The sequence below is a fragment of the Muscardinus avellanarius genome (assembly GCF_963383645.1).
Source record: "Muscardinus avellanarius genome assembly, chromosome: 7".
Lineage (NCBI taxonomy): Eukaryota > Metazoa > Chordata > Mammalia > Rodentia > Gliridae > Muscardinus > Muscardinus avellanarius.
In genome coordinates, this window is record NC_137793.1 from 108,738,172 (window position 1) to 108,753,390 (window position 15,219).

A 15,219-nucleotide genomic window follows, 5' to 3' on the forward strand; every position below is an offset into this window, starting at 1 on the left:
CATGGCGGCACACACCTGTAATCCCAATACTTGGGAGGCTGAGGTAGGAGGATCATAGGTTTGCAGACAGCCTCAGCAACCTAGTGAGGCTCTCAGCAATTTAGTGAGACCCTGTTTCCAAATAAAAAATAAGCCGGGTAGGGTGGCATATGCTTATAATCCCAGTGCTTGGGAGGCTAAGACAGGAGGATTGCAGATCCCAGATCAGCCTCTGCAGTTTAGTGAGGCCCTCTGCAGCTTAGTGAGACCCTGTTTTAAAACAAACAAACAATAAAAATAGGGCTAGAGATGTAGCTCAGAGGTAGGAATGCCTCTGGGTTCAATCTCCAGTGCCATTCCACCCCCCCCCCCCAAAAAAAAAGAGAAAAGGAAAAATAGGGCTATGGGTATAGCTCAGAGGTAGAACAGCCCTGGCCTCAATCACCAGTACCACAAAACAACACAAACAAAAAATCACGGAAGGTTAGTGAGACTGTTGTATTATACCAGTTCTCATTTGTGTTCTCAGCCAGGGGTTCTGGAATATTCTAAGCCGAGGGTCCCATTTGCAATGTCATCCTGCAAGCATCGTTCTGCGGCTGACTTCCATTCCGAGCAGAAGAGAGAGAAGCAGGGGCTGGCCTGCCCTCCGGTGTTGGCTCTGGGGTCCCCGCGCCGAAGGCAGGCAGTGCTGTTTGTGGTCACGCGTGCCTGGCGGGCACCGCGCTCACGGAGGGAGCCCAGGAGGAGGATGCCGGCCAGAGAGCTCACCTTCCCTTTTCCTTTCTGCCGTCTGGATAGTTGTGTTTCGACAACACATCTTTCTCTTCTGAAGAAGAAAGGCAAAAATGGAAAACCCAAACGAATATATGTATCTATCTTACATCAAAGGTGTTTACAAAAGTTGATTTTGTAAGTCATCCTAGAGCAGACACTTTTCTAAGTGGCTGTAGAAGACTCGCGGATATTTGTAGATTACTCCAATTCTCTGCAGAGGCACCTGTCTAGGGGAGCCCTGAGCTAAGTCTTATGCAACGCAGTGGCCCTTCATTCCAGCCTCTGTCTTATTTTTTCCTGCCCAAGTTCAAAGTCTTCAAACTGAGTTGTGCTGAGGTAGAACTCCTGGAATAACATTTATTTATACCCAGTTTCTTTCCACACAGCGGTCAGGGCAGTTCAGTAGACAGCCTTGGTTCTAAAGTGGGTCTGCTTATGAAACTGGCTGTTTCTTTTGGCCCCTTCCTACTTCATTTATGGCTTATTTTAAAATTTTCCTCTTGAGGAATCCAAACTGGGAAGAGATGGTTCACATCTCATGGCTTGTAGGGTCATCGGGAGTGCCCAGATTTTGCTTTTTTATATTTTTGGTACAACGGATTGAAGCCAGGGGCATTTTACCTCCGAGCTACACTTCCAGCCCTATTTTTAGTTTTTATTTGGAAACAGAGTGTCACCAAGTTGTTGAGAGCCTCGCTAAGTTGCTGAAGCTGGCTTTGAACCTGCACTTCTCCTGTCTCAGCCTCCCAAGTACAAGCCATCACACCATGCTTTACTGCTTTTCTTTCTTATTGTGGTAAAATAAGCATAACCTAGTGTTTACCATTTTCACCGTCTATCAGTATCCAATTCAGTGCCGTTCTCTGTGCTCACTGTGCTGGGAGGCCGTGTCCCGGGAAAGCTCTGCATCCATTAGCTAATCCCTGCCCCCGTCCCTCCCCCGGCTCCTGACGTCTCTTCTGCATTCTGAGTTTAGCAGCACATAGTATATATAACGTACACTTTCTTTTTGTGGTACTGGGGATGGAATCCAGGGGCATTGTACCTTTGAGCTATACTCCCAGCCCTATTTTTTATTTCTTATTTTGAAACAGGGTCTCACTGAGTTGCAAAGGGCCTCGCTAAGTAGCTGAGGTTGTCCATGAACCGTGATCCTCCTGTCTCAGCCTCCCGAATGCTGGGATTATAAGCGTGCGGCACCACGCCCGACCTACGTATTATATTTTATATGACATATAACGTTATATTACACAGAATATATTTTAGCATCATATATTTTGGTTTTTATTGTGAAAAACATAGAACACAAAGTTGACCATTTTCGGTTCTTTTCAGCATGCAGTTCAGCGGTGTTAAGGACGTCCAGATTGTCGTGTGTTGGATCTCTGGAATCTTTCCTCTGGCAAATTCAAAACCCTCTACCATTAAACAAAAGCTCTCTTTTTCTCCCCTCTCTCTACACACTGGCCACCACCGTTCTCCTTCCTATTTTTATGAATTTGACTACTTTATTAATTTTAATTTTTTGGTGGTACTAGGGATGGAACCCTTCTACCTCTGGGCTACACTCCCAGACCTATTTCATATTTTATTTGGAAACAGGGTCTCTTAAGCCAGCGAGGCTTCGAACCTGTGGGATCCTCCTGTCTCTGCCTCCCAAGCGCAGGGATTACAAGCGTGCGCCACCACGCCCGGCTGAATTTGACTACTTCGGATGCCTCATATACATGAACGCACAGGGCGCTGCCTGCCTCCCAGCGCAGGCTCCACAGAACCGACTGCGTGCGTTTCGTGTCTGGCTTATTTTGCTTAGCATAGTATCCTAAAGGGCATCTATATTGTAGCCTGTGTCAGGATTTCCTTCCTTTTTTTTTTTTTTTTTTTTTGTGGTACTGGGGTTCCTGGTAGCCCTTCTACCTCCGGGCTACACTCCCACACCTATTTTTTATATTTTTATTTGTAAACAGGGTCTCTTAAGCCAGCGTGGCTGGCTTCGAATCTGCGATCCTCCTATCTCTGCCCCCCAAGCGGGGGGATTACAAGCGTGCGCCACCACGCCCGGCTAGGATTTCCTTCCTTTTAAGATGGAATAGTTTCCATTGTCTGTATATAACACATGTTCTTTATTCATCCATCCCCTGAGGGACCCCGAGCTTGTTTCTTACCTCCTGGCCACTGAAAACGGCTGCTCCGGACACGGGTGCAAACTCTCCTCGAGACGCTGCCTTCAATTCTCTTGTATAAAGACCAGGCGTGGGCCTATTTTTTAATGTTTCGAAGGAGTCTTCATAGTTTTCCCACAGAAATCGCACTATTTTTGAATCCCACCCACAGTGCACAGGGCCGTCACTATCACCGCATGGCTGGCTATTTTCTGTGATTTTTTAGCCATCCGATGGGTGACCACATCTGTCATATCTTGCTTTTTTCTCCTCCTTTCGCCCTCAGCCTGGCGTGGGAGGGCAGGATCGTGGTGCTGGGATTTGCCGGGGGGAGCATCGCGTCTGTGCCGGCCAACCTGCTGCTCCTGAAGAACGTGTCTGCCATGGGCCTGTACTGGGGTCGGTACCGAGACCAGAACCGTGCCGTGTTCTCCCAGAGCCTGGCGTCGGCGCTGCAGTACTGCGGGGAAGGGCGCGTGCCCCGCACGTGGGGGCCGTGTTTAAGCTGGAAGAGATGAGACCTGCTTCGGAAAGCAGTCCGTGTCCAGATACTGGCAGGTTTATCTGTGATTTCTGTACATCTTCTTTTATGGGGTGAAAAGGTGGCAGTGTGCATGACTCGTGGGGTCCGGCCAGCCAGGGGGCAGGGTTGCTGCGGGGTCCTGGCGTGCGGGCCCTCAACACAGGCCGGTGCTGGACAACTCCGAGGGGAAGTCATGGGCTCAGGAAACCCTTTACATGTGTTGAAATGCACCTTGAACCCACCACAGACGCCTAAGAAGAAGGCGCGGGACTTGACCTTTGATCTTCAAATACAAACGCTTTAAAGCACAACCAGCAGGTCTGAGCCGGACCGGGAGCCGACGCTAGACCACGCGGGCATCCGAGCCCCTCGCCGGGCAGACGCCGCTCAGCCAGGCCAGCCAGGCTCGGCCTCCACCGCGAGGCTCACGCGCATCTGCCAGCCGCTCGCTGGGAAGTCTTCATTATTTTTTGGCTTAGTTTGTTTTAATGTTCAGAAAACTGTCTGGTAGCTATAGACGGGGAAAACTCTCCGGTAGTTCTTGTCGGCCAAAGAGGGAGGCGGTGCCTCATTCAGACACTGATCCCGGGGGCTCAAAGTGGTGGTTGCTTCCCCACCTGCCATTTTTGTGGGCTTTTTCTTTTTGCTGTGATGAGGCATGGTCTTTTCAAACACAGTTTATTTATTCCTTTTCCTCTTCCTCCTCCTTCTTCTCTTCCCCCTGCTCCCTGCCCACTGCTGGGGTTTGAGCATAGGGCCATTCTACCTCCAACCTACAATCCCAGCTCTTTTTATTTATTTTATTTTTGTTTTGAAACAGGACTTCACTAGGTTACTGAGGGTCTTGCTAAATTGCCGAGGCTGGCCTCAAACCTGTGATCCTCTTGTCTCAGCCTCCTCAGTACTAGGATCACAGGCGTGTGCCCCCACCGTGCCTGGATTTACATCCTCCATTATCTTTCAGGTCTGTGAGTCAAATGGATAGTGTGTCTTGGTGAAGTGAACTGGAGCGGCCGTTAGGAAACAGGCTGGGTTCTGTTCCGGCTCTGCCCTCCGGCCCTGTGTTTTTGTGGAAGTCCCCACCTTTCTAACCTCCAGTTCCCATAGTTTGAGTTAAGGTATTGGGCACTATGGTGGCCTAGAGTGGGCGTCAGGAGCCATGGTGGTGCTGTGCTGGGGGGGAGGCAGACGGGAGCTGCCTGTGCTCTGGGACCCCATCTCTTCTGAGCCCAGGATGCCAGACTTTTTAATTTATCCTTTTAGGAAAAGAGCTGGTGGTTCAAACACCCGAAAACTGCCAGTTTGGATACCTTCCAGGTCCCACCTGCCTGGCTCTCATGGGCCTGGGCCCTCTGCAGCGAGGCCCCTTTACCCCAGGCAGTGCCTGCTGGGGGCAGAGGGCGGCCGGGCGGCTGGGGAGCGCAGCCCACCTGTCTCTGCTCTCCACTGAGTGCTGCCCAGGCGTGAAAGGAGCCCGAGGTGGATGATCTCTTGAACTGTCCACACACGCGGTCTCCTTCCTCGCGAGGATTAACCATGCAGTTCCTTACCTCCCTCTGCAGCCTCCACTCTGGCATTGGCACAGTGCCAGCCCCCTGCCCCCTTTGGCCTTTTGAAACTTGTAATTCTCCTGCTCAGTCTCCTGCGTCGCGGGGATCACAGGTGTGGCCCTCAGCCCGTGGCCCTTTGACTCTGGCTTCTCTGACTCTTTACTTTCTGCAGTGGCCCTTTGACTCTTTACTTTTGACAGTGCTTCTGAGGCTCATCCAGGTGGTTGAATGTGTCATTGGCTCATTTATTTTTACTGATGAGCAGTATTCTGTTATATGGATTTACCACACTGTTCTTTCCTTCACCACTTAATAGGTATTTGATTGTTTTCAGTTTTTAATGACTGAATAAATCGATCAGCATTCATGTACAGATTTTGGTATAGGCATATGGTTTTCATTTTTTATTATTTATTTATTTTGCAGGTCTGGTGATGGAACCCAGGGGCATTTGACCTCCGAGCTACACCCCCTGCCCTATTTTTTTTTCTTTATTTTGAAACCAGGTCTCACTGAGTTGCAGAGGGCCTCACTAAGTAGCTGAGGCTGTCCGCGAACCGCGATCCTCTGGTCTGTCTCCTGAATGCTGGGATTACAAGCGTGCGCCACCACGCCCAGCCTAGACACATGGTTTTTAAAAGTTAATTTTTTTGTGGTTCTGAGGATTGAACTCGGGGCCTGGCACATGCTAGGCAAGCGCTCTACGCTGAGCTACATCCCCAGCCTGACGTATGGTTTTATTTACGTTAGGACTCAGCTTTCCAGGTCATATGATAAGTGGACATTTAACTTTTTGTTTGTGGTCCTGGGAATTGAACCCAGGAGCTTTCTACCTCTAAGCTACACCCTCAGCCCTATTTTTTATTATTTTAACAGAGTCTCACTAAGTTGTGGAGGGCCTCACTAGGTAGCTGAAGCTGGCTGCGAATCTGTCATCCTTCTGCCTCAGTCTCCCAAGTACTAGGATTACGAGTGTGCACCACACCTGGTTATGTTTAACTTAAAAATATTACATGGATGTTTAACTGGCTTTATTTTTTTCCTTGTAGTTTCCAGATAACATCTCTAGATAATATCATTAGGCAAAAGTGGTATAAAGCCAGAATTTGATTATAATTGCTTTTTTTTTTTTTTTTTTTTTTTTTTTTTTTGCGCGGGTCTGGGAATGGAACCCAGAGGCATTTGATCTCCGAGCTACACCTTCTGCCCTATTTTTTTATTCTTTATTTTATAACCGGGTCTCACTGAGTTGCAGAGGCCTCACTGGGTAGCTGAGGCTGTCCGCGAACCGCGATCCTCCGGTCTCAGCCTCCTGAATGCTGGGATTACAAGCGTGCGCCACCACGCCCGGCTTGATTGTAATTACTTCTAAATGATGAGCTTAACAGAAATCTATACAGACTCTGAAAAATAATAGACAGCAGTGCTCCTGAGAAAGGGGCGGGCTGCACCGTGTCAGCAACTCTTCCTCTGTCCCAGTTTCTCGGGAGCAATTCTGAGTCTTTCTGTCTGTGCACCCCATGATTCTGTAGACTGGGTCACCATCGCTACACTCCTATCAAAGCACAGGTGTTCTGTTTTTTGGGGGCATTCTAGACTAGAAACTGACGCTTCAGAACATAAAATTGAGCTGTTTTAACATATTCAACTTTTTTTTCTTTGATGCTGGAGATTGAACCCAGGGGCATTCTGCCTCTGAGCTATGCCCCCAGCCCTATTTTATTTGGAAACAGGTTCTTGCTAATTTGCTTAGAGCCTTACTAAGTTTCTGAGGCTGACCTCAAAACTGTGATCCTCCTGTCTCAGCCTCTGTAGTACGAGGTTCACAGGCATGTACCACCACGCCCGGCTTATGTTCAGTTTTTTTCTAATAATCCATCTAACGGTTTTCCAGAGCGTTTGCACCATTTCACATCCCTACCTGCGATGTCTTGCGGTTCCAGCTGTTCTGCATCTGTCAGAACTTGGTGTCGTCAGTTGTTTTCTTTGCTATCGGCCATCCTCGTAAGTGGGTCGTGATGTGTGGCTGTGGGTTTGACATGCGTTTCCCTGATGAACAGTGACCTTGAGTATCTCTTCCTATACTCTTTTTCAATGAAATGCATTGATTGAGTTTTAAAAGAAGATTCAGATCACCTTGTATCAGAGTAATGAGGGAATAAGTATAATTCAGTTATAGCAGAGTATCATTAACTAAAAGTTTTTACTCATTTTTTAATATTGGGATTGAACCCAAGGACATTCCACCTCTGAGCCATATCTGCAGCCCCTTTTAATTTGAAGCAAGGTCTTGCTAAGTTGCTGAGGGTCGTCCTAAGTTTCTGAGGCTGACCTCAAACCTGTGATCCTCCTGTCTCATCCTCCCAAGCACTGGGATCACAGGTATGGGCCACCATGCCTAGCTAAGTTTTTACCTATCTGTAAGCAAATCTACTCAGTTTCAGATATATTTAGGCATCCACAAATTTATTTTGTTCGTCTAATATTCACTGAGTATATTCAGGATGCCTGCCAATAGCAAGAGCAGGACTTGGACCTGCTCTTAAGGAGTCTGGTTTTAGCGGAGGGATCTTGGGATAGTGCTTTGCTAGGGGAAGAGCCAACTTCTGACAGGAAGCATGAATCAGCATGATATATTTAGGGAACTCTAAGTACTCTGATTATTCTTTCTTGATGAGCTCATTAAAAATTCCAATAGCAGAACCTTTGCATCCTAAAACAAAAGCAACATCCTTTACCCTGCCTTAAACCCCAGGCTGCATATCCCTGGAGACAAATTTAATGATGGCTTCACCCACCTCAAGGCAGGGACCAGGGTGCTGGGAACAGCTTGAACCCAGGCGGGCGGGGCGCAGCCTCCCTTTCTGTAAGTCTGTAGACTGTGGGAGGGAGATGCCCCAGCCTGCAGGAGCGCCCCCAGCGCTGGTTTAAAGCCAGCACATGGTCCCCCTTTCCAAACCTCAGCCCTCAGGCCTCTGGCTGTGTGTTCTCCCAGCCCAGACAGAAACCTCTGGGGAGGAAGGGACAGAGTTATTCTTAGAAGCAGCAGCAATCACACACAAGTGGCAACTGGACGTGGAGAGGTGACGGAACATCTGAAAAACAGAGGTCAGAAAATGGATGTTCAAACAAAAAAAGATTATCCTTTCCCGCAGTATTATCTTTCCAGGAAGCCAGGTAAATATGTGATACATTTTTAAAAAGATTTATACGCAGAGCCAGGCATGGTGGCACACATCTGTAATCCCAGGACTTGAGAGGCTGACACAGGAGGATCGCAAGTTTGAGACCAGCCTCGGCAACTTAATGAGGCCCTCGGAAACTTACAGTTTCAAAATAAAAAAAATAAAATAGGGCTAGGGGTGTAGCTCAGATATAGAACACCTTGGCTTCAATCCCTAATACAAAAAAGGAAGAAAGAAAAGAAAAGAAGAGAAAGAAAGAAAGAAAGAAAGAAAGAAAGAAAAAAGTAAGCTCAGAGTCACAGCTCTCTTCTGTTGACATTACTTGTAGGAGCTCCTCCATTTCCCCACAGTGCAGATAAAGAAGTCTCACCATCTAAAACACTACTTATTCTCTCAAGTCTCTCCTCTAGCTGGGCTCTGCCAGATCTCTGGGAACAGGCGGCTTCTAGCGTCCAGGCTGTGAGTGACCTGGAGGTCCTTGGCAAGGGTGCCCAGGAGCTCCGAGGCCTGCCACCTCCCAGGGCCTGCACCTGCTCCCGCTGGAGAGGTCCTGCGGGCACCATGCCCTGCAAGGCGGAGGTTTTGGACCTGGGGTTCGGTGCTGCATTGGTGGTGTGCCTTTGACCTTGGTCTGTTTCTTAATTTTTCATGCAGTGCTGTCCTTAAGATCTGCTTGGGCTGCTGATCCTCTAGTTAGTTCATTGTGTCTTGCAATGTGATAGTGCGTGGTGCACCCACTATAGTTACACGCTGAACGGATTCCATCCCACCATGTGATAAAGAGCCTCAGATGTGTAACTTAGAGACTCATGCAAGTGCTGCTGTGGGGTGTTTTCCCAGGAGCTGGGCGTTGGGTCTTAGGGTAGACGCACATGTCATTGGACCGCCAGCTCCTCTCCACACCGGCTCGGCTGACCTCTGACTCCGCCACCTTGCAGGATGACTCCACCACCTTGCAGGAGAATTCTTGCTTATTTGCCACCCTGTTGATTCATAGCAGTAGCCAACTTTCTGTCTTTTGCCCAAACGATTATGTACAAAGCACATCTTAACCATTTTAACTTGAATTCCCTGCTTTCTAATGAATTTAAGCATCTTTATATATTTGCTAGCTTGCTGGGGACGTAGATTAGTGGTAGAATGTTTACCTAAGGTACACGAGGCCAAGTCCCATCCCTGGCAAAGAAAGAAAGGAAGGAAAGGAAGAAAGAAGTGAAATAAATAAGTGTATATGAATTTAAACATATATATATGTATATATGTATATATGTATATATGTATGTGTATATATATATATATGCATACATATACGTAGGAATGTATGTGAATGTATAAACTGGTAGCTATTCAATTTCCAGTGCTTGGAAATGCAATTCAGTAATTCAGTCTCTTTATGTAGTTTTCTATTTGCGGTCCTATCTGTTTTTTTTTTTTTTTTTTTTTTTTTTGTTTTTTTGGTACTGGGGTTCCTGGAAGCCCTACTACCTCCAGGCTACACTCCCAGACCTATTTTATATTTTTTTTGTTTTTAGAAACAGGGTCTCTTAAGCCAGCGCGGCTGGCTTCAAACCTGCGCGATCCTCCTGTCTCCACCTCCCAAGCGCGGGGATTACAAACGTGCGCCACCACGCCCGGTAGGGTCCTATCTTTTTCTTACTAATTTGAAAAGATTCTTGGGTAATCTGTGCTTCTTAAACTTTGATGTGCATGCAAAACACTTGTGGCTCTTATGACGATTCAGCTCACGATTCAGTGAGGGTAGGCTGGAGCTCAAAATTATGGCTTCCTGCATGGAGCAGGAGCCTGTGGTCCTTGAGATATCCTATCATTATTTTATTTTATTCATTGTGATGCTGGGGATTGAGCCCAGGGGATCCTACCTTCGTGATGCACCCCCAGCCCTATTTTATTTTTATTTTTGAGATAGGGTCTCACTAGGTTGAAGAGAGTCTTGCTGAGGCTGTCCTTGGACCTGTGGTCATCCTGTTAGACCTCCCAAGTACTGGGACCAAGGCACACAGCAGCGCGCCCGGCCTGAGCCGTCCTGGCCAGTTCTAGGTGTGAGCTTGTGGTTTTGCAAAAGTCTCCCTCCAGATTTGTCACATTAATGCCACTTTTGTCTGGATTTAATGTACTTAAACACACCAGCACTTTGTTGTGTAGTTATGCTAACGGGGGACCGGTTTCACAAATCCTTCATTATATTTGGGTTGCATCAGTTCTTTTCTCCTTATTGTTTTTACTTTTACTAATCTTTTTGATGTGAGGCTCTCACTGTATTGCCTAGACTGGCCTTAAGCTCCTGGGCTCAAAGGATCCTCGTGCCTCAGCCTCCGGAGTAGCTGGGACTATCGGCATGACCTGCTCACCTGGCTTCCTTCACACTGTTACATCATACTTAAGGATTCAGTACATCTGAAGTCGACTTTGTATTGAGTAAACATCTGGTCACTTAGTTTTTATTTTCCTTTTTAGGGTAAGCCTATTTTCCCACTAAACTCTCCATTGGACTATGGTGCTGCTTTTGTCTTATCTCAAGTTCCAGGATAGCATGTGTCTGCTCCCCATTTTCTTTTCTGTTTCCGTGGTTCATACGTATGTGCTGGTGCCAGCACCACACAGTTTTTATGTTTATAGCTTTGATGTATATTTTCATACATAGAAAGACAGTTCTTACCCCTTAGTCTTTCCTTTTCAATTTTTACTTAGCTACTTGTGGATTTTTATCATTTTAAATAAATTTTAGAGTAAATTTGTTTAGCTTCTCAACACCTCTGGATGAAATCTTGACTGGAATTGCATTGATTTTTTATTAATTTGGAGGAGATATTTTACGATGTGTGCTCATCTGTGAACAGGTAGTGTCCTTTATTCAGACCTTTCATGCTCTCTAATGAGGGTTAAAACTTTTCTCCTAAGATCTTGTGGATTTTTCTTTATGTTTATTCCAAATACTTCACAGTTTTGTTGCCTTTGAGAACAATATTTTATTTGGTATATTTTATGGTTGATTATTTTTATACAAAAATAAGGTCAGTAATTTTTATGAGCTGATTTTGTCTCAATCTTGATGACATTTTAATTTGTTTCTTGCTATGATTAGTTTTTCTGTGTAGATGCTTATATTGTCTGAAAAGAAATTTTTGTTTATTCCATTTTTCTTTGGATTTTTAATTTTATCTTTGCATTTATCATTTATTTTTATCATTTGATTTTTTATCATTTATTTTGCATTTATCCTTTTATTTTTAATAGACTCTTTTTTAAGCAGTTGTAGGAATTTATAAAAACTCAACAGAAAGTATACTTCTTCTTCCATGACAAAAGTTGTTAACTCCCTGTCCCGGTATCCCACATTTGTTGGGGCTGAAAAATCAACACGGACACATTACAGCTCTTAACTGAAGTCCGTGGTTTGTATGAGGGCTCACTCTATGTTGTGCGCTGTTACATATGCATGCAGAATAGCTTTAAAAATCCTCCGGGCTCTGCAAGTTTGCTCTTCCCTCACTCCCCGGATCTCAGGCAATCGCTGGTCTTTTCACCGACTCCATAGTTTTGCCCTTTTCATATCATCATATGCTTGGACTCTTACAATTGTAGCCTTTTCAGATTGGCCTCTTTCGCTTAGCGATATGCAGGATGGTTCCTCCACGCCGTCTGTGGCTTGCCGGTGCCTTTCCTCAGCCACCGGATCCGTGCAGTGATAGTCCATTGCATAGAGAGCCCAGTTTGCTCATCCACTCCCCTACTGAAGTACGTTTTGGTCCCTCCCATGTTTTGGCAATCAGGAATAAAGCTGCTGTCAACATCCAGAGACAGGTTTTTTGGTGGGTAAATACCTAGGTGTGAGACTGCTGGATTTTATGGCTAAGGGTATATTTAGTTTTGTCGGAAAACGCCAGACTATCTTCCAGAGTGGCCGCACCATCTTGCATCTCCATGAGCACCAGGTGAGAGTTCCTGTTGCTCTACCTCCTCACCACCATCTGGCATTATCGTTTTGGGTCCTGGCCACTCCGGTAGATGGGCAGAGGTAGCTCCTTGCTCTAGTTTTCTATCCCATAGTGATCTTTTACACGGAGCATTTCTTGTATGCATATTGTATGTATGTATCTTCTTTGGTGTCTGTTCAGATCTTTTACCTGTTTTTAATTGGGTTGTTATTACTGAGTTGTAAGTATTCTCAGTATAAATTAGCTACAAATCCTTTATTAGACACATGTTTTGCAAATTTTTTCTCTCAGGATATAACTTGCCTTTTAATTATTTTAACTATATATCTATATTTTTTCTCAGAGTAGAAGCTTTTATTTTAATGAGCTCAACTTACCATTATCCGCCTCCCCCACCCCCACCGACTGTGCTTTTGGTACCATATCCAAAAACTCATTTCTGAGCCCAAGGTGACTTCAATCTTTTTCTGTGCTTTTTTCTAGATGTTTTATAGTTTTACATTTTACATTTAGGTCTATTATCCATTTCTAGGTAATTTTTGTGAAGGGTATAAGGCCTGTAACAAGATTCATTATTTTTTGAATGTGAAATCCAGTTTTTCCAGTACTGCTTTTTTTTTTTTTTTTTTTTTTTTTTGAGAAGACTGTCTTTTCTCCTATGAATTACTTTTACTTCTCTGCCAAAAATCAGTTGACTATATTTATACAGGTCTATTCTGGGGCTCTCTGGGTCCAGTTGATCTCTTTCTATTTTTTTCACCAGTATAATACTGCCTTGATTACTGTAGCTGCTTTTGTGTTTTATAACCTTGGATTTTTGTAAGAAGATTTATAATAAATTATAATTTTAGTCACATAGCAAATAAGACAATTTTAATAAAAAATAAAACCCATAAACATCAGAGCTGGAACACTTCTGAAGTGGGATGCCAGAAGGGAACGTTATGATGAGTGGGATGACCTCATGGGCTTTTCACCTGCTGGCATTCATTTGATGACATTGAGAACCACAGGTTTAGAAAGGGAGGAATACTGAGGGGGGTTATTCTCACTCTTCTTACATATCATTATTATCTTCTCCATTTATGGTGATTGTTCAGTTGGCATTGTGTACTTATTTACAGCTCTTTGGAGACACATCTTAATATTTGTTTTAGTTAGCTTTTCATTACTGAGACCAAAATCCCTGATAAGCGCAATTTAGAGGGAAAAGGTTATTTGGCTCATGGTTTCGGAGGTCAGTCCACAGTTGGCTGGCTTCAAGGCAGAAGCATCATGGCAGCAGGGTATGGCAGAGGACACCTGTCTATCTCATGGCAGATGGGAAGCAGAGAAAAAGGGACAGGTGCAGAAAAAGTCCTCAAGGCCACATCCCTGGTGACCTATACCTTACCTTCCTACAGTTGCCACCCAGTAAGCTCATTCAGATGATTAATCCATCAGTGGATTTTTGCATTAATGAGGTTAGAGCCTTGGTTTAATCATGCCACCTCTGAACAATTTTGCATTGCCCACACATGAACTTTTCTGGGGGACATTTCATATCTAAGCCATAACAATACTTTAGCTATTTTAATAATTGAGCCATCAACAAGCATTTGTTGAAATATGCATGTACGCAAGCCTGACCATATTATATCTTATTTTTAGGTCAACGATGCCTTCCTTCATGTGATACAGCGCAAATCTACGGGCAAGGTGCTTCTGTCTCTGAAATAAATCCTTACCCCGGCAACAGCTCAGCGTGTCCAGATCTAAACTTGCCACCTTTCCCCCAAACCTGATTTCCCTTCTGTGTTTCTATGGTGTCGCCTCCTTCCTTGCTAGCCCAGGAGTAAAGTCTTAGAGTCCCCTTTGGTTCTTGTTTCTTCGTGTTCAACATCAATCTGGTCGTGGAGGCTATTGTCCACACTTAGACCTTCTTGAGACTGAAGGATGCACTTCGTAATTACATCAGGAGAGTGTGTCACGGGTAAACCAGGCTGTATGGTCACTCTATTCAGAGCGTATTGATTATTGATTAGCAAGGCATGGTGGCCCACTCCTGTAATCCAGAACTTGGGAAGCTGAGACATGAGGATAGCAGTTCAAGGCTAGTCTCTGCAACCTAGCATGACCCTGTTTCCAAATAGAAAAAGGCAGGGTTTGGCTTGGAGGGGACATGACCCCGGGTTCGATCCCTAGTACACCCCACAGAAAACTCCAACAGCACTGATTCTAAGTCTGTCAGTCCCACCTCTAGGTTTTCTCTCATCTCCATAACCTGGTTTCCATTCTAATTATGTCTCATCTGCTACTTCCAGTGGCTTTCTGATTGGCTTTCTTACCTTTAGACTACCCCATCCTTCCGTCCTGATTTTATGATTATGCATTTTCACCACGCCGATCTTCCTGAAGCCCCGAGTCTTGTCTCAAACACCCTACAGTGGCTCTCCGTTGCCTGCGTGGCAGAGTTGAGGCCCGTTGAGCCAGCACTGCGTTCTGGCCGTGATTTTGCCCTCAGAGGTGTGCCCTGCTTCCTTCATCCTGCTCATGCAGGTCTCCCTGCTCTTCATCTCTGTCAAACACAGGCCTTCCGCACCTCGGAGGCCTGCGTCCCGTGGACCTGCATCCCAGGAGAGCAGTAACCTCCCCTCTTCCTCTGCTTTCCTGTAGCTTCTCCCACAGGATCCTGACATTCTGTCTGTCATAGGGAGCTGTCTGTGTGGTGGGATGACACTGGCTTCTGACTCCAAGGTGTGGGTTTGGGTCCCAGCTTCAGCACGGGGCAGGAGGATGCTACGGGCTCTTCAGGTTCATTTCTCTCCCTGTAAAGTAGCTCCTCAGTGCCTACCTCACAGAGCTGCTGTGCGCCATACATGCAGGGACTGGATACAGGACCTGGCAGATGGTAAGGGATTGGCAGTGCTGGTCACAGTCACGTCTTTCTCTTCACCTTTGCCAATGTTCCTGGGGAGCAGCACCATGTCCGGTTCACCTTTGCGACTCCCCACACTGCCTGCCATAATGAATATCCTTGCAAATATACAATAAATTGAGATGAATGTGAGTGACCTGCGAGCTTTAAATTTGAGGCTTAAGTTAAGA

At 45.7% G+C, this 15,219-nt stretch overlaps 1 protein-coding gene across 1 annotated transcript in view; it reads left to right on the top strand.

Annotated features, from left to right (window-relative positions):
* LOC308265354 (quinone oxidoreductase-like protein 2) overlaps positions 1-13,851 on the top strand; it is a gene marked incomplete at both ends in the record, with an annotated part of 38,746 nt that extends 24,895 nt beyond the window's left edge. The window contains 3 exon segments of the mRNA XM_080699007.1: positions 3,205-3,395; positions 3,398-3,432; positions 13,783-13,851. Coding sequence (XP_080555133.1) covers positions 3,205-3,395; positions 3,398-3,432; positions 13,783-13,851 — 295 coding nt within the window.
* Positions 13,852-15,219: the final 1,368 nt, after the last annotated feature.